We start from the raw sequence: 18336 nt of genomic DNA, 5'->3' as shown, positions 1-18336 counted from the left end.
AGATGATTTTAAACATCTTTTCCCCTTTTTTCTAGGTGCTGACTTTGGGTTACTTTTGGAAACACTAGGAATGGTGATTGCTACTTTTCAGGACCTCAGCACGAAGAAGCTAAGGATAATCCTATGTAAATAAAGTGAAACCTCTTCTGCTGTCCTTTCACATTTGGGGACGTCTTTCTTTCTCCATCCACAAGGAGTGTACGTGGTGCCATCATGAACGTGACAAGTTTGTTTTCCTTCACAAGTCCAGCCGTGAAGAGACTTCTTGGGTGGAAACAGGGTGATGAAGAAGAAAAATGGGCAGAGAAAGCTGTTGATGCTTTGGTGAAAAAACTGAAGAAAAAGAAAGGTGCCATGGAGGAACTGGAAAAGGCCTTGAGCTGTCCGGGGCAGCCCAGTAACTGTGTCACCATTCCCCGCTCCCTGGACGGCAGGCTGCAAGTTTCCCACCGGAAGGGGCTGCCTCACGTCATTTACTGCCGTGTGTGGCGCTGGCCCGACCTGCAGAGCCACCATGAACTAAAACCACTGGAATGCTGTGAGTTTCCTTTCGGTTCCAAGCAGAAGGAAGTGTGCATCAATCCCTACCACTATAAGCGAGTAGAAAGCCCTGGTAAGTGAGCCCTTTTGTGTTGATGCGTTTAGCAGATTTGTATTGTTTCTCAAAATCATTCCTTTCCATGTTTTTAGTTGTAATTTTCAAATATTAGGGGAAAAGGTACGTTTGTCCGCCCTTGAATATGTCATGCGTTCTAACAGCATAGTCTCTAGTTAATCTTATTTCTTAGGAGCAGGGCTGTGAAAACTGTTATCCCGGTACTAATACCTCTAACTTGTAATAAATTGTTTTCTTTCTAAATTTATTCTTTATGTTTCCCTTTGGCTCTGTGCATTTCTCTAGACAAATTTAGCTGTGATTTTATTGTCAGGGAAGAAAATCAGGAAAGGAAAGAAGCATGGCGTTGCTGTCTACCTACTTGAGGGCAGTTGCCAGTGACTTGAATCACTTTATCCTTAAAAATAGCAATTTTTATCATCTCCAGTGGAATTTCGCTATGGCATATTCCCTGTAGAGGATATGAAGGAATTATGTTCTGCTGTGGAATCATTTGATACTATTACTTTATAAGATATTCTTAGTTTTTACATATAAGACCTTGGCTGGTGGGCAGGGGGAGAAACACAGTAAAGGATACACTTTAAAATTTACTTGGCTTTGCCCTCAGATTAGAGTCCACGTTCTAGACAGTTGCATCAATTGGAAAGTGATCAGGCAATCTCAGGACCTTAAATATCTCATTGTCAGATTGGAACCAATTTTGTTGATGGATTAGTTATTAATAGCTGGTGGTTACCAAGGGTTCCCAAATGAGGCTGTGCATTAGATTCACGTGGCTCCCCCCAGGAAATTCTGATTCTGTCCTAGCCTGGTAATCCATGTTTTTAACAAGTACTCCGGGTGGGCCTGATGGGAGCTATTGGATTGGTGTTTGGGAACTACTAAGCTAGATCCTGTAATAACATGGCTCTCAAGTAAAAGGCATTCTAGTTTCTTATGGAATGTTTAAGAAGAGTTTAAGGACTAGGGAATAATATAATAAACATCTTTGTATCCATCACCCAGTTGCCTTCAGTAACTACTGTCCTGAATTTGATGGTTAAATTTGAAGTTCATCATTCCCATGCGTGCTTTTATACAGCAATTCTGTATGTGTTTGAATCCTTGACAGTATGTACTGTCAATTTTGTATATTTAAAGGTATTATATAATGATATTGGAGTATCCTTCTGCAATTTGCTATATTCATTCAACATCATTGATGTGTGATTTCTATATTACACACTTTAGGATTACCTTGTCAAGGCCTGTGAAAAATCCTCTGGAGATATTATTGGAATTTCATTTGGGGAAGGATTGACATAGTTCTCTTCTTGAGCGCAGTATTTTTCTAAATTTATTGAGGTATTTTAAGTTTCTTCCATAAAGTTCTTGCACATCTTTTCTTAGATTTATTCCTAGGTAACTGTTTGGGTTTTATTGTATCCCTTTAAAAGTTACATCTTGTTACATTTGTTCATGGCTAGGACTATACTTGCTTTTTTCCAGCCATCTTGCTGAATTCTCCTTGCTCTAATCTAGACATTCTTTACTGCTTGTCACACCCACTGTGACGTAAATTTTAGCGTGTAATATGTACAAACAGGATTGCTTAGGTACTTGGTTTTTAGATCCCCATAGTAACTTTAAGAGGTACACAGGGAAGATTCTAATCCCACTTCACAAATGGCAAAACTGAGGTCTCTATCAATTAAGTGACCTGTGTGTCAGACAGCCAAGGTTCAGGATTGAGAAAACACTGTGGATACATTGTCTCCGGCCACCCCTTCCACCACTCTGCTTCGTTTCATCTTACGCTGCAGCCGTCGGGGACCAGTGCACGACAGAGAGTGTTCTTTGAAGATGCGCGCTGTGGCCATGTAATCGTCCTGCTTCCCATTGCTCTTACACACAGCTCTGTGTTCTGGTCTTCACCCACCTTGCCAGCTTCTCTTCCCACCTTCCATGCTTCTTGTGCTTGAGTCATATGGGGACACTCAGTGCACTCTTCCTCTGTACCTCGTTTCTCCTCCCTCTTTGCCTAGTTCACTCTTCTTTATTCTTCAGGCCTAAGCTTAATGGAGGCCAACTTTGCTGAGAAGCCTTTGTTGATACCTCCTCTCCCCGCGCACCCCCCCGCCACCGCCCCGTAGGCCTGTCTGTGTTTCCATAGCAATTTGAATTTCTTCCTGATGTTCTTCACACTTACATTTACCACTGTTAGTCTTCCTTGCAGGATAGTAAATCAAGCTCCATGATGGCAAGGACCATGTTTATTATTGACATCTCTACATTTAGTAGTGAGCGTGGTTAAATACATTTTTGCTGTTAAATGGAAATACTTCTTTTAGTTTCTCTGTATGGTCTTTTTGTTTGTTTGTTTAGAGATGAGCTGTGAATTTGTTTGTGTGCTCCAACCATCATCTTCCCTTTCGTGTTCATTTCATTGCCGGTACTATCTGACATAGATGGAAAGGATTTTTTAAAAGTTAACAATGCTGAGGTGATTTTGTTGCTCTTAATAATTTACATGTAAAAGGCTTGATAGGGAGGAGGTAGGAAACCAGCTAAAACAGGGCATTCTGAGACTCCACAAGTATCATTCCATCCTCTCATTTAGCCAGGAATCTGGTGAGCCGTGCACAGACCAGTTCTCAAAAACCGTAGGCCAATATCTGTTGAATTTGAACATATCAGGATTTTCCTTATATTTTTTATATTGTGAAGTGAAAATATGGTAGGAATAAGAGTAACTGGACTTCTTCCAGAGACCACTGTGAAGCAGCCCCTGCACCTCATGGGGAGAAGCCCCTCTAAATCAAAGTGCAGTGGGGCCTCAGCCCCTCACAATCCCGGAGTTAAGTAGGCATTTTCCCTCTATAATGCAGCATGGAGCACACCTGGTTATTGTTTCCGTGAAATAGGAAAAAAAGGGGTCTGGAAGTCTAAGCTGTGGACACGCAGCTCAACGCTGAATTACTTTGAACTCTGTAACTATTTTACCTCAGATAAAGTATTTCAAAGACCAATTGAGCAGTTTAAGCATGAGATAGTCAGGTCTCCCAAACTTGTTATTTTCTGCTAAGGCCCCTTTTGGGATCTCTAGAGAAAAATTCAGCAGAAATTGGGAGGGAGTCTCTAGATTTAGAGCAGTGGTTTTCAGAGTGTGTGGTCCTCAGACCAGCAGCATCAGCATCACCTGGGAACTTGGTAGAAACGAATATTTTTAGATCCTTCCACAGGCCCTACTGAATCAGACTCTAGGGATGGAGCCAGCAATCTGTTTTGACAAGCTCTCCAGGTGATTCTGATTCAGGCTAAAGTGTGAGAACCACTGGTTTCAGGTATCCGGGCAGGTCAAGTCCAGCTGACAAGGTGAAGTCTCTTATTGAAAAGAGATGCTAATGAGTTACAGTTTGAAATCCTTCATCATTTTGAACTTTGCATCTTGTTAGGGGTATAAAACTGACTTGCTCTTTCCAGAATTTCCCTTCCTGCTGATATTCATTAAGGTTAGCATTCTGATAACAGTGTGATAAAGGTGTCTTAAAGGGAGTGGAAGAGTGAGGGGAGAAAGGAATGCTTCGTTGTTTGGCCCAGTGGAAGTTTTATAATTGTTCTGTGGGGTATCTTTTACTATCTCTGTTTCTTTGACCAAAAATAATTTTAATGGATTTAAGTAAACGTAGTTTTTCTTTAACCTGTGCCATTAATTTTGTTATAAATAAAAGAGTCTAAACATTGTGATGGGGGAAAAACCGAGAGTTACAGAAACACTTTGCAACAACTTGTGCTCATCATAGGCCACGATGGGAGAGAGTGTGAGAGGGATGAACCTTCCTTTTGGTGAAAGGTAGTAAGTATCTTGGCCATTACTGAAAAATGCATCTTTGGGAAAGTAGAAAGTGGTAAGAATTTCTTTTTCTGCGAGTGTGTGGATAGTTACAGGAAAGAGGAAGTTTGTGCAGTTTCTGAAGACTGTGCCCCTGCTGATGATGTAACAGGTGACTGTTTACTTGGACTTTTGGTAACCTTTAGAGTCCAGGCTACTTATTAGTGGTTGGGTTAAATGGCGGTTTTCTTTTTCTTTACCAAAGCAACTGCTGACAGGGTAAAGTCAGTCATCTCAGTGTGGTATGAGAAGGCTATTCAGTTGCTATCTGCCACCATTAAAATGTCTTCATGGAGACTTCCTGTCATTTGGCCTTTTTTTTTTTTAATGTTTTTCACATGGTTCCTGAGAATTATCATCTGTACTTTGAACTTCATCCACTTGCAAGGCCATATTGATCCTGAGCTTGAAATTCTGAGATTTCAGTTTGATCTTTAAAGTAATACCCTGCTGTTCACTTCCTGATGCTTCTTCCATTTTCAGCAGCATGGCTCCCAGCTGTTTAAAATACACCTAAAATCCTCTTCACCTGTTGACCGAATGCAAGTTTTGCCCCTTTGGCTGCCTCAGTCACCAGGTAATTCCTGGCTTGGTAAATTTTACCTTAAGAAGAAGGCCTTAAAATCATAGAAATGGAGAATGAGTTGGTGGTTGCTGGGGGCAGGAGGGGAGTGGGTATGGCTATAAAAGGGCAACATGGGGGAGGGACCCTTGGGTTGAATGGAAGTGTTCTGTATCTTGGCTGTATCAGTGTCAGTGTCGTGATTGTGGTGACGTTCTGCAGTTTTGCAGGATGTTACCATTTGAGGAAACTGGGTAAGAGGGTAGGCAGGATTTCTCTGTTACTTCTTACAGCTGCATGTGAATCTGCCATTATTTGAATTTTAAAAATGGTGATTCCCTGAAAAAGCAGCTAGTGCAGCTCGCGACTCAGTCACATTGAGTGCTTTTCCTCAACAACCATTGTGTTTTGACATGTAGCAGAGGTGCTCTGTGAGTACTTTTATACTGTCACACAGAATATGAGACAGACATACACTCAAGGATCAAGATTTAATAAAATTAATATTTAAAAATTAAAATAAAAACATTTTAATGTGTTTCTTCATGTTGTGAATGTGTTTTTACATGAGCCAAGGATGACAAAAACCTCTATCTAATTAAAGTGCCTTTTTTTTTTTTTTTTTAAGTCTTTGTATTAGTACATCCATTCGGAGGATGGTGATGGGTGGGGGGACGTATTGACTTTTCCTTCAAGTTTATCTGAGTGGCTGCATCTAGGAGTCTGGTGACTGATGCTGTAAACCAGATACCAGGATACGATGGTGACAAGTGTTTTGAAGATTTAGGATTAATTATCAACAATATCAACTATAAAAATTATGACCTGTATATTATAGTCAGAGTTCTCCAGAGCAACAGAACCAATAGGATCGATCGATCGATCTATCTATCTATATAGATATACATACACACACATATATATTATATATATAGATCTTATATATTATATATATACATATATACTATGTACCTAGATCCTATATATTTAATAGGATCCTACTAAATTTAAATTAATTTATTAATTATCCTATTAATAAGTCTACTATTGGGACTTCCCTTGCGGTCCAGTGGTTAGGACTCAGCGCTTTCCCTGCTGAGGGCCCGGGTTCAATCCCTAGTCGGGGAACTCAGATCCCATAAGCCTCACAGCCCAGCCAAAAAAAAGAAAGAGTTTTTAAAAAAGTCTATTATATATTATAGATTTATTATGGGAGCTGGCTCATATGAGTATGGAGGCCGAGAGATCCTGTGATCTGCTGTCTGCAAGCTGTAGAACCATGAAGTCTGATAGTGGAAGTCCCAGTCTTAGTCCAAAGGCCTGGGAACCAAGAGCTCCGTATCCGCGGGCAGGAGAAGATAGGTGATCCAGCCTTTTTGTTCTGTTCAGGTGCTCAGCAGTTGGGTGATGTCCACTTACAGTGGTGACGGTGATCTTCCTTGCTCAGTCTACCAATTCAAACGCTTGTCTCCTCTGGAGATACCCTCACAGACACAACCAGAAATATTGTTTTACCAGCTCTCTGAGCATACCTCAGCCCAGTCAGGTTGACACATAAAATTCACCATGACACCCTGTGTTCATCATCTCCATCTAACTTCCTCTTCACTCAAACCTCTGGGGCCCATGTACAACTCCTCAGGAACTGGGTCTGCCAGAGAAAGATGGGCATGTGAGTACAGCACAGTGTGCTAAATTGAATGATAGAAGTGTGGACGGGAGATGCAGCCAACTCTTACAAGCCTGAGAGTGACCACAGAAAAGCTCACTGGACTCCAGCGCATCTGGACATCGTGTTCCAGCCTGTGTGGTGGTTCAGTTATATAAGTATATAGTACATTTCATTGTACAAAGGATTTAAATTGGCTTATAAGAAGATTTACAGTAAAGTAGAAAGTATAACTAATAAGGTAGGCCAGGGAAGACAAATTCAAAAGGAAGGTCAAGACTAAGAGGAAAATTAGCACATAATGCGTCCCATGACTCACTATGATATGGATGTTCTGCTGTGCGTAGTTACTTGAAGTTTGTGATCCTAGTCTGGATGGTTCTCTCCTACTTTTGGTGTGGGAGAGAGATGTGTATGACATTGAAAAGAAGGAAGAAGGCTTTGAAAGCTGTAAAAGGTACTTCAGAACATTTGTGCCTGAGGGTGGGTGGTGGGTAGAGCTACCGAGGCAGTTTGCAGAGACTTCCTGCAGGAGGGATCCTTGGGGCGAGGGCAATGTCCCCTGACTTTGCAGTTGCTTTTCCATAGTCCACTCAGGGCCCCGTTCTCCTGTCCATGTGGAAGTTTTGTTTTGCAAGAGCATTTGGTTACTACTTTTGCTCCTGTCCGAGTTCAGGGGACAGCCAAGTGGACGTGGAGTTTAGATGTTGAACTTATTTCCCAAATATTATCATTGGCATTTGGCTTGTGTTTGATAATTTCATCACTGTCATCTCCAATATTATTAGAAACAGTTGAAGTCATGTAATCACGTGTGGGATTTTATACCCAGATCTCTTAGTGGATTCCATTTTCTCAAATCCAAGGCAAAATGGGAAGTTTATTATTCCGATCTTTTTTTTCCCCGAGCAACTGTTCCTAGTACGTGATTTGGGCAACTGGTTTTGTGTTATTTATTAATTGATGAACACGTGGTAAGTTTTAGCAGTTACTATATGTTACTTTTACATAAATTGTAAAAGTACATAAATTTCATAAGTTGAAGCAGACATGGAGACCATAATTCTGTGATTTGTTTCTGGGTAGCATTTTTCTATTGCCAGGTCTACTCCAATCTGAAATTTTAAGACCATACTCCATAGATTATACAGAGTATCTTGCTCATACTTTGGCTTTCCTGACCATTATCCTCCACTTCATTCCTTTTCTATCTCTGCAGCATTAGGTGGGCAAGAGAAGATATTTTCAGACCTTTTGGATTCACATAAAGCTCAGCACTCTTCTCTGTACCCCTGCTAGTTTATAGGGCTGAAGGAACACTTAGCCGGCTGGCAGCTGTTAAAAACAAAGCACACACACACAAAACCATGGCTGATGAAAAAGCAATTTTGAAAACCACAGAAAAACATTTGCCATAATAAAGTAGCTCACTGATTGCAATTGTGTGGAAATAATGTTTCAAATCAAAAGGGAAAGCCTGGCTAATAACTTCCAAGACTAGCTTTGGGTGAAATAGTATGGAGACCCGTGAGTACTGCTTTTTTGGCTTTGTATCCCCACGTGTGGAAAATCCTCAAACAGTGATGTCTTGTCGGTCTGGGAATGTTCTGTGTGATTGTGGTGGGGAGCCACAGTTGACTTGCCCCAGGTTGGTAGTGCCCTCGGCTCTTGACAGACATGAGAAGTGAGAGAAATGGAGGGGAAGTTGGCTTTTGTAATGATCTCAGACTGATTTTCTCGGTTTTACTTTCGGCCTCCTTGGTACTAGCTGTTCAGAGGCTCAAGGAAAAGCCTGGGCGTTTCTTTCCCAAAATGCATGTCCCATCCCCTTGTCTTTTTCCACTTTGAGATGCAAATATTCTCTTGAAAGACCCAGCATCATGCCTAATAATCATGAATTAGCCAAATCAGACCTCTGCCCTGTTATTTGGAAAAAGGAGATTTGTTTGGGGAGGAGATGGGGAAACAGTGGATATTTATTTAATTTAAAGAGCAGAGCTGGGGGACTTCGGGCAGCTGGAGGCTACCCTGAGCACTCTGTTAAAAATCGCAGAGGGCCTGGAGAAGGGGAGAACTAAAAAAAACCCCAAATTTTGTTAATTGGCTAGCTTGGCTGGGGATTCGTTGCTCTCAGATACTGGTCTCAGGACTAGTTGGAAAGGCTGCAGACTTGCTTCTCCTGCGTTTAGCCTGATCTGGGCTTCCACCGTGTCAACAGCAGCTCTTCCCCGTGGGTGGGAGATGGGGAGGTAACGCTGAACTTGCGACTTAACCCATTTCACTTACCTAATTACCAGTGCCTCAACTGGACTCCTCCATTCCCATGACCTTTTAGCACTGAAGCCTGCCCGTAACACTCCACCCCGTCTGCTCTTCCTAAAACTGCAATGCAGGGGTCCTCAATCCTCGGGCCGTGAACCGCGGTCCGAAGCCTGTTAGGAACCGGGCCGCGCGGCAGGAGGTGAGCAGCGGGCGAGCGAGCGAGGCTTCATCTGCCCCGTCGCTCCCCACCACTCGCATTACCGCCTGAATCATCCCCCCAGCCCCCGTCCATGGAAGAACTGGCTTCCACAGAACTGGTCCCTGGTGCCAGAAGGGCTGGGGACGGCTGTGCTGCGCGCCACATAGGTTGCGTAACTGGAAGTAACGGTAACCTCCCCGAGAAAAGAATGAGAATCTGGAAACAGAGACTGTGTTTAAATAAAGAGATTTAGGTCCACAAAGGACTGCTTGGCACTTTTTCCCCCTGTTCTTTAAACGGGCATTTTCATACTCTGGCATTTTAGCAGACCTTACAACGGAAGATGAGGTTTACGTTCTAGTGCAACACTACGTCAGTTCTAAAACAGCTCTCCGAGCTGCTGCTGTTCTTAGTTCTCCGCTCTCACATGAAACAAGCCATTTCCTGTCTAAGCGAGAGTGTCTGGCTTACGTAGTCATACGTCACCTGACCACCTCCCACTTGCTCCTGTATGGGATCTTCAGTCAGAAGAAGGCAAAAGGATAGCCTGTGATTTTTTTTTTAATATATAAATTTATTTATTTTTGGCTGCGTTGGGTCTTCGTTGCTGCGCACGGGGTTTCTCTAGTTGCGGCGAGCGGGGGCTCCTCTTCGTTGCGGTGTGCGGGCTTCTCAATGCGGTGGCTTCTCTTGTTGCGGAGCACGGGCTCTAGAGCGCGCGGGCTTCAGTAGTTGCAGTGCAGGGTCTCAGTAGTTGTGGCTTGCGGGCTCTAGAGCGCAGGCTCAGCAGTTGTGGTGCACGGGCTTAGTTGCTTCACGGCATGTGGGATCTTCCCAGACCAGGGCTCGAACCCGTGTCCCCTGCATTGGCAGGCGGATTCTTAACCACTGCGCCACCAGGGAAGCCCCCAGCCTGTGATTTTTTGAGTGGTATTTGGGCAGCTTTTTGTAAACTGAAAGTAGTAAACATATATATGACAACAGAGTGGAATTCCTTTGTATGTTTTTTCCTGTATTTTTCCCTATAAATTCCTGACAGTTACATCTGACCAGCTCTTGTAGCAGATTCAGCAGTGTTTTTTGTGACAGTACCCTTTCTTTGAGCATCTAAAAAGTGTTTCCAGGGTATAGTGGTGTACCGGGACAGGTATTGAAGTACGATGGTCAAGTTAGGAAACAGTTGTGGGTAAACGCTTTTGAACCATCAAACTAACAGCTTTTAAACAGGAAAAAGAACAGCTGATTTTAAAATGAGCTATTTTTAAAAGAGAAAACTGGTGGGAGCGTGTCACAGGGACACAGAGGTCAGCTTGAAGGGGCTGCTTCTGGCTAAATCAGTTTGATCAACAAGATATTTAAGGGCAGAAATGAATTATCAGCCACTGGGGGATAAAAACAGGGATCTACTCTTGCTCACAGTAGAATGCTGATTGCTGACTGGTAGATGTGGAGTGGAGTTCTTCAGGAAAATCAGGACAAATGGGGACTATTAAAGGAGATACTTCTCTGTAGCTGTAAGGTTAAAATATGGTGGGGCGGAAGCTCAGGTGAGAAGGCCTGGACTAAAATTTTGGCACTTGGTATATTTGACCTTGGGCCAGTTGCTTGTCCTCTTTGAGCTTGTGTTTGCTAACCTGTGAAATGGGGATCGATGGTATTTACCTTCCAAGGTCGTGCTGAGGCTTAAATTAAACCATGCACATGAAAAGGCTTTATGCATTCTGGAAACATAATGTGGCTGAAACAGTGAAACAAAGAGCATAACTTTTGTGCACATCTTCTTTAGAATAAAAACAAAATTTGTAATGTTAAGTTTTCACTAAACAGATCTTCAGAAAACTATAATACAGTTGACCCATGAACAACTCGGAGGTTAGAGGCACAAACCCTCCATGCAGTGGAAAATCCACGTGTAAACGTATAGTCGGCCCTCCATATCCGTGGTTCTGCATCCTTGGATTCAATCACCTGTGGATCGTGTAGTACTGTAGTACATATTTAGTGGGAAAAAATTCGTGTATATGGATCTGTGCAGTTCAAACCCGTGTTATTCAAGGGTCAATTTTTACAGTATTAATAATAGTAACAATAGAAATTAAAATAGCTACTTTTTATGCTTACTGTGTGCCAGGCACTGTGCTTATGGATTCACGTGTATTCTCATTTCATCCTGACCGAGCTGTGAAAGGTAGAGAGAGGTACCCACCGACAGGGCCACTTAGGTGCAGTTTAAGTAAGTTGTCACATGGCTTGTAAGGGGAGAGGCGGGGTTCAAATTGAAGTCTAAATGCGAAGTCCATGCTGCTCCCCACCACACCACTGCTTCCCAAAAGCAGTCGTTCCCCCCACCCACCCTGATCAATTTTCTCTCTCTGACAGAGGGAAAAGGTATCCAAAATTTTCAGTGGTAGAGCATTTGATCTGAAATACATATGTGCAACAGCTGCTTGAATTTGGGGTTGCTAATGGTAAATTGAGAGTCCACACCTGTGCTTCAGATGCTTCTGGAAGCTTTATTTGTGTTTATTTCCCATTGGTCAGTCTTCATCACTAGATAATAAGTGTCTGTTTCCTAGAATATATTTGAATAGATTTGAACGCCGAAAGAGAACTAATTACATTCAGCTGCAATTGGAAATGAAGCCAAGCTGCCTGGTGTGACACCTGGGGATGGCCATTTCCATATCAGTAGCGTCTGCTAGATGATTAGGCGCGCTAGGCCGAGGGCTGACCAGAGCCCAGGAACTTGCTAAAACTAACCTGCGCCACATTGAGAGACACCTGGCCTCCCTCCACTGGTTCCTGGTTGTATACTTATCGGCAAGTCACTCAATCTCTCTCTACCTCAGTATCCGACCTAGGTCAGAGTTGCTAGGAGGATTAGATGAGTGAACATTTGGTACAGCCCTTGGCATATGTAAGCACGATGTGAATGTTAAATGGAAAGGAAATCTGGGAGAAGTACTGCTCTTCCCATTTTACTGGTAAGAAGTTCAGTGTAGAGTAAGTTCCCTCTTAATCGTCCGGTAAATAACTGAACAAGACTTCCATCCAGAAGTCCAAAACTAAAGCCCGCCTCTAACTGTTCCTAAACTTCCGGTGTACCTTATGAAGGACTTTTTCCTCTCCTGGTATTTTTAGCCGACACCCTGAAGTTTTTCTACCTCTAACAAACTATGAAGTCTCTGATAATATAGCATCTTCCTTCTGTGGTAGTTAAGCAAATAAGTATTTGGCAAAGGAAAGGAACCTGGGGTAAGGATGGGAGGGGGACCTGGAGGGAGGAGCCAGCATTTGAGAGGCTGCCACATGCCACCTGCCAGAGCTTGGCCACTAGCCCTGCAGGGGGACAAAGGCCTGTGCTGTCTGATTCATGGCAGCTAGGACCCTGGGCTTCTTGATCCAAAGCCAGTGCTTTTTCCTTGGCACCAAGACACCTGACCAGAAAAACTGGACACTTCGTGAATTTTCTTGTCAACTTAGTATAATAAGGCCATGCTGGTCTTTTCTGTATCATTCTAATTTAATCTGTATACCTGAGAACTGGGACTGATGCTGTATGAAGTTTTAGAGGTGAAAGGGATGATTTCTAGAAATCTGACTTAAGGTGAGAAAATTGAAGTTCAAGCTCCACAGCTAGTTAGAGACGTAGACAGGGCAAGAGGCCTGGGGCTGTGTTGCCCACAAATATGCTAACCCCTCATCTTCCCCACCCAGGCTGCATTCAGCCAGACTCCAGGAGGCCTGATTTATTGTGTCTGGGATGAGGTACAGGAATATCTGCCTTTAAACAAGTGTCTTGCTAATTCACCGAGGACTATCCTTTGAGCAAGACTGGTCTGTATTAATCAGATTATAATAAGCAATCTAAGAATAGTAATATAATTCACAAACATACATTAATTGAAAAAACACTTATTAGGGATCTGTTACATGCCAGGCACTGGATGATACAGAAGAAAGAAAACTCAATTCTGCCCCCAAGGGGCTTATGGTCTGGGAGAGGTAAAGTCAAATTAGCAATAAAATGTTATAGATGCCATGATGATCTAAGCCACAATGGAGCACAAAGAAAAGAGGAATTCATTTCTCCTGGAGGTGAGTAGAAAAACCAAGCAAGATACCATAAAGGAGATGACATTAGAACTAAGATTAGAAGGATGTCACGTGAGCTGAGGTACAGGAGGATGAAACCAGCAGGTGGAAACTTCAGGAAGCTCCGGGTGGCTGGGTGAAGTGACAGGGCAGTTACCCCAGAAGAGAGGTCGGGCTAAAGGACGTACTGTGGGCACGTAATCTCTCAGATGAGATGTATTTCAAAGGAATCACCCATGGTGGACAAAAAAAGAGAGAATCCCCAGCCTGGAATTATCTAGGAAGTTGGGTTCTCAGAAGCTGATTTCAATTCAGGCTCTTTTTAAGTCAATTTCATGTTGTTTTGCAGATACTTTTATTGAATACAGTTCATTTCTCTGTTTGAATTTTTTTTCGCATATTCATCTTCTGTTCATGTATTTGTACTCAAGAGTAATTGATACATTCCTAGAAAACAAATACTACAAAGTTGCTATCGTTAGGCAAAATCATCTTAACTTTTAAAAAGATGTCCCCTCAAAAAACTAAACAGAAGAATGGAAAGAGAATTTTAAATCCACAATCTCTTTACAGTTTGGCAGTACTGAGTAACATAGTCTGGTGGTTATTATGTACAGACCTTCATTCAAACCCTGGCCCTCCACTTAGCAGCTGTGTGACCTCGGACGTGTCATGGAGCTGGACTGAGCCTGCTTCCTCATCTGCTGTGAGGGTTCAGGGATCTGTTATAAACTCCGTGTGGGCAGGAACAGTGGCTGTCCCGCTGACATCTGCACCTGCCATGTCCCACCCAGAGCCTGGCCCTGAGGTCAGTATTCGATGGGCATGTAGGTAGTGCCCAGTGAACAGTATCTAATGTTACTTCAAACCCTCCCTTCTGCCGCCTGACCACCAATAAGCACGCAAAAAGACAAAGGGCCACCACTCAGGGATTTGGGGCTATATTTGCATTAAAATTTAACCTCGATTAAAGGTTACGAGAATCTTTTTTTCAGTGTAGTTTCCCTGACATATCCTGAGGTTAGGAATTTTATTTCATAAATGCATATACTATTAACTTCTAAGTAGTCTTACCCTCTCCTCCACTCTGTCCTGGAAACGCTTCTATTTAGAAGGTCATGAACACACACCATATTTAGGGACATCTGTCTAGTATAGATATTATACTGGGCACAGCTGCTCTGGCAGCTTGGCTGCCTTCCCCCTTTCCCCTTCCCTCCCGCACCCCCCCCACCACCACCCATTTTCAGGTGAGAATTGTGGCCGCTGGACCAGCTCTCAGGCTGTTCTCCCATTAGCCCTGGGCCACCTTCCTGCTCTTGGGTGGCCTCACTGGCTGTCCTAAGACCCGAGTGAGATGTGGTCTGACACCTGTGCACCGCGACGCTCCAGATTTCCACAAGCAGCCGCGGCAGACTCACACAGTTCAGGGCAAGGAGGGCCCTCGGGATTCAGACCCCTTGCTCTTCGGAGGGAGGAGATTGAGACCCTGGGGAACTAAGTGACTTGCTCAAAGTCACAAGACTAATAATTATCACAGCTAGGCTAGAACTCAGGCGTCTCGACTGTTACCTCAATTCATTTTCCAGGTCTTCGGAACTAAAGGACATTTATGTACCATTGGGTCACAGCCAGCTTATTTGCCATTATGTCTGTGGGGACACACACAGGCAACAGCCTGGCAGATTTGTTATCAGAACTCTCTTGTGTGTTTAAAAAAAAAAAAAAAATCTCATCCACGAGCATTTGGCAGGTCACAACCTCGTCAGCCTTAGTCTGGTCACTAGACTACTTTACACTGATGACTTGGTGATAGAATTTCAAACAATACTTCAAAATCTTGAAGATGTTCACAAATCTGGAGGGTGTACAGGAATACTTTTCACAACTCAGCCCCCCTCTGCACTGTTAGCTGTTTCTTCTTCATTCCTTTTCCTTGTGCCCTGGTAACACAGAAAAGCTGAGTCCAGTAGCAGAATCACAAATGTCTTTTGAAACTCGCTTCTTGAATGAAAATACCTCCTGAAACTTTCTTAGTTTGGTTTCCCTATTGACTGGAAAAGGGATTTTTTTTTTTTTAACTAAAAGAGACACATAAATACTTTGAAAAGCAGAGATATACGTCACTAAGAAAAGGCAGAAATCTGACCTTTTTCCTCCTGGGAGGTCAGGAAAAGAGGGGAAGATAGCTCCCTCCTTTTAAAGACATACAGCAATTATTAGAGATTTTCAAGTAGGTGGAGGGAGGTGTAGTGAAATTACCTAGGAGCCTTGCCCTCACCCGTGTTTAAAAAAAAAAAAGAAAGTGTTTTAACACTGAGCCCCTCTTTCAAAGGAGATTCTTGTAATTCAAATTAGCCAGTAGGAGCAGCCCTTAAGGGGAAGCCGCAAACTTCTCTCAAGTTGCCAAGTAGGAGTAACCTTATCAGTTGCTGAGGAAAAGGGTCCCCAGAAGCGTCAGTGCTCCCATATTTCTGTTTTCCATAAAATGGAATAGACTGAAACATGGAAAGAAATATGAAGAGGAAGGCATTCCTCACCCTCTCTCGCTTCCTGTTTCTGACCTGAGTCAAGCATAGAGTTTGCAAATCCTACTTCTTTCAGCTGGGTAATCATCCTCTCACCCAAGAAATAAGAATTGCACATAGAGGGACTTCCCTGGTGGCTCAGTGATTAAGAATCTATCTGCCAATGCAGGGGACACGGGTTCCAGCCCTGGCCCCAGGAAGATCCCACATGCCGTGGAGCAACTAAGCCTGTGTGCCACAACTACTGAGTCTGCGCCCTAGAGTCTGCGAGCCACAACTACTGAACCCACGTGCTGCAACTACTGAAGCCCACACACTCTAGGGCCCACGCACTGCCACTACTGAACCCATGAGCCACAACTACTGAAGCCTGCGCGCCTAGAGCCCGTGCTCCACAATGAAGAGTAGCCCCCGCTCACCGCAACTAGAGAAATCCCGTGCACAGCAACAAAGACCCAACACAGACCAAAAAAAGAATTGCACATAGGTTTACTTACACATAGATAATTGGTCTAGATGTTTATTCTTTCCTTTTCCCCCAGTAGAAAACATACCTTAATATTGAAATATTGCTGAAATGAAAGGAACAAGGACTGGGGATGGGGGGTGGGGAAGACAGCTGGGAGGGAAGTGCACTGTCCTTCAGGATTCCACACAGGCGAGGTGCCTGGGCCTTGTTGTTTTAGAGCAATTTGTGTATATAGGCCTAACCCTGCCTAACTAGCTCCCCCCCGCCTCATCTCTTCTCTTCCACATTAATACTTCTTTCTAGGACTAGCAGCTGTTCCAGACCCCAGAACCATATCATTCCTCTCCTTAATTTAATCAGCTATTGTTTATAGTTTGGATGACCATAAAACTTATTGTCTAAACCAGAACACTTTTGAGAGTGACAGGGTCACCTAGTAATAATTCCATCGGACAACAGGTACAGACTGGGATTGTCCCAGGCAAGCCAGAATATACAGATACTCTACTTATAATCTTCAACTACAAAAATCAGTTTTGATAATGATTCATTTCTTAGGATCATCAAGGAGTTAGAAGTGTTTCATAACTTACTCAACTGGACTGGAGTTTTCTCCTTTCAGTTGAGCGGGCCTTTAATTTGTTCAGAAACACTTCTAGACTTTATTCTACTCACCCATCCCTCAAACAAACTATATCAGACATAATTTAACATTCTTGGAAGTTAGTAATTGAGACACCAGAACCTCAGTGGTTGAGAGTGCTCATTGCCTTTGAATCTCAACTCTCGCCCCTTTCTCTGTGACCTTAGGTAAGTTATCCCTCTAGAACTCTTATTTGCAAAGTGTGATAATGTGATCGGCATGGTTCCAGGCTTAAAGTAAATATTAGTGGTGGTAATCTGAATTTTGTAGATTCTGGTGATCACCTGAAAACCAATTTGATGAACATCTCCTTGCTTCTACATAAATGCTCTTAGTTCTAGAGTCTAGCTTTATATCTTACCTGCCTCCCTCCTTGCTGTGACCAGTCACTTTTCGCTGTAATTTTCTGAGAAATTTGTAACTTATTAGAATTGTGACGCTGAGTAAATAGGAAATCCACACATTCAAACCACCCCAGCACAGTGTCCCACACCAGCTACTCAAAGCCATAGGTAACATGGCAAGCACATCTTCCTGGAGGATCAGTTTTACTAGATTGTAAGTTATTTAAGATATCACTTTTGTATTTGATAAATAGTGAAGGGCAGAGTGTAAAATGTATATGAGTTAGTTAAGATACATCAACATGTCGATGTAATTTCAGTTCCAGTGGTGCTCCTGGGACCCCCGGGTGAATTCCCTCTCCTCTGTCACTGATGCTTACCTTGGTGGAGAATGTTGAGAAATACTGGGAAAATGTCTTTCAGAAACACTCTACACGGGTAATTTGAGAGGGTCTGAAGCACTGGTTGCTGCTATTGTTAGAGGGTTAAGTTGAACTTTAGGTAAATTTGACAGAAATGTCTTCTTCCAAGAGTGTATAGGAGGATATCCACTTATTTTTTTACGTTGCAGTTCTGCTTATTAACTTTGAACAGCCCGTAGAAGACGTATGTCTTAAAGATTATCACCCCCTTCAGCATGAGACTTCCTTGCAGCTCTTTCCTTTTGGTATCTTCAGTTGGTTTTCCCTGTAGGATCTGCTGTATCTGTGATAGCAAACTGGAATTCCTTTCCTGAATGGGGATTCTGAATTGGGAGAGGTACATCTTATATATAGCCCCAGAAGAAGAGCTGGTAGGATCAAACTGTTTTAATTGGGGATGTAGGACTGTTGAGAGCTCAGAATAATGGTTTGCAAACCTGGAAGATGGGATTGGGTAAGGAATAGATAATAGAACATTTTAGCCATTTTTTTAGATTAGCAAAAGACAATTTTAAATTGCCTCTTCACAATCATTTTTTGAACAGCTTTACTGAGGATTAATTGGCTTAGACTATACTGCACATGTTTAAAATGTACAATATGATTAGTTTTGACATACATGTGAAAGAATCACCACAATCAAGATAATGAAC

The 18336-nt window shown here is 42.9% G+C and overlaps 1 protein-coding gene across 5 annotated transcripts in view; it reads left to right on the top strand.

Moving 5' to 3' along the window:
- SMAD1 (SMAD family member 1) overlaps nucleotides 1-18336 on the top strand; it is a 79473-nt gene that overhangs the window by 31688 nt on the left and 29449 nt on the right. For all 5 annotated transcript variants that reach the window (XM_082636645.1, XM_082636642.1, XM_082636644.1 and 2 more), the window contains exon 2: nucleotides 36-613. In XM_082636645.1, coding sequence (XP_082492771.1) covers nucleotides 214-613 — 400 coding nt within the window. In that variant the 5' untranslated portion in view covers nucleotides 36-213. The remainder of the gene's footprint in view (nucleotides 1-35; nucleotides 614-18336) is intronic.

This window comes from Mesoplodon mirus, assembly GCF_964341445.2.
Source record: "Mesoplodon mirus genome assembly, chromosome: 2".
NCBI classification, from domain to species: Eukaryota; Metazoa; Chordata; class Mammalia; order Artiodactyla; family Ziphiidae; genus Mesoplodon; species Mesoplodon mirus.
This window is presented reverse-complemented; position numbering and strand designations above follow the sequence as displayed.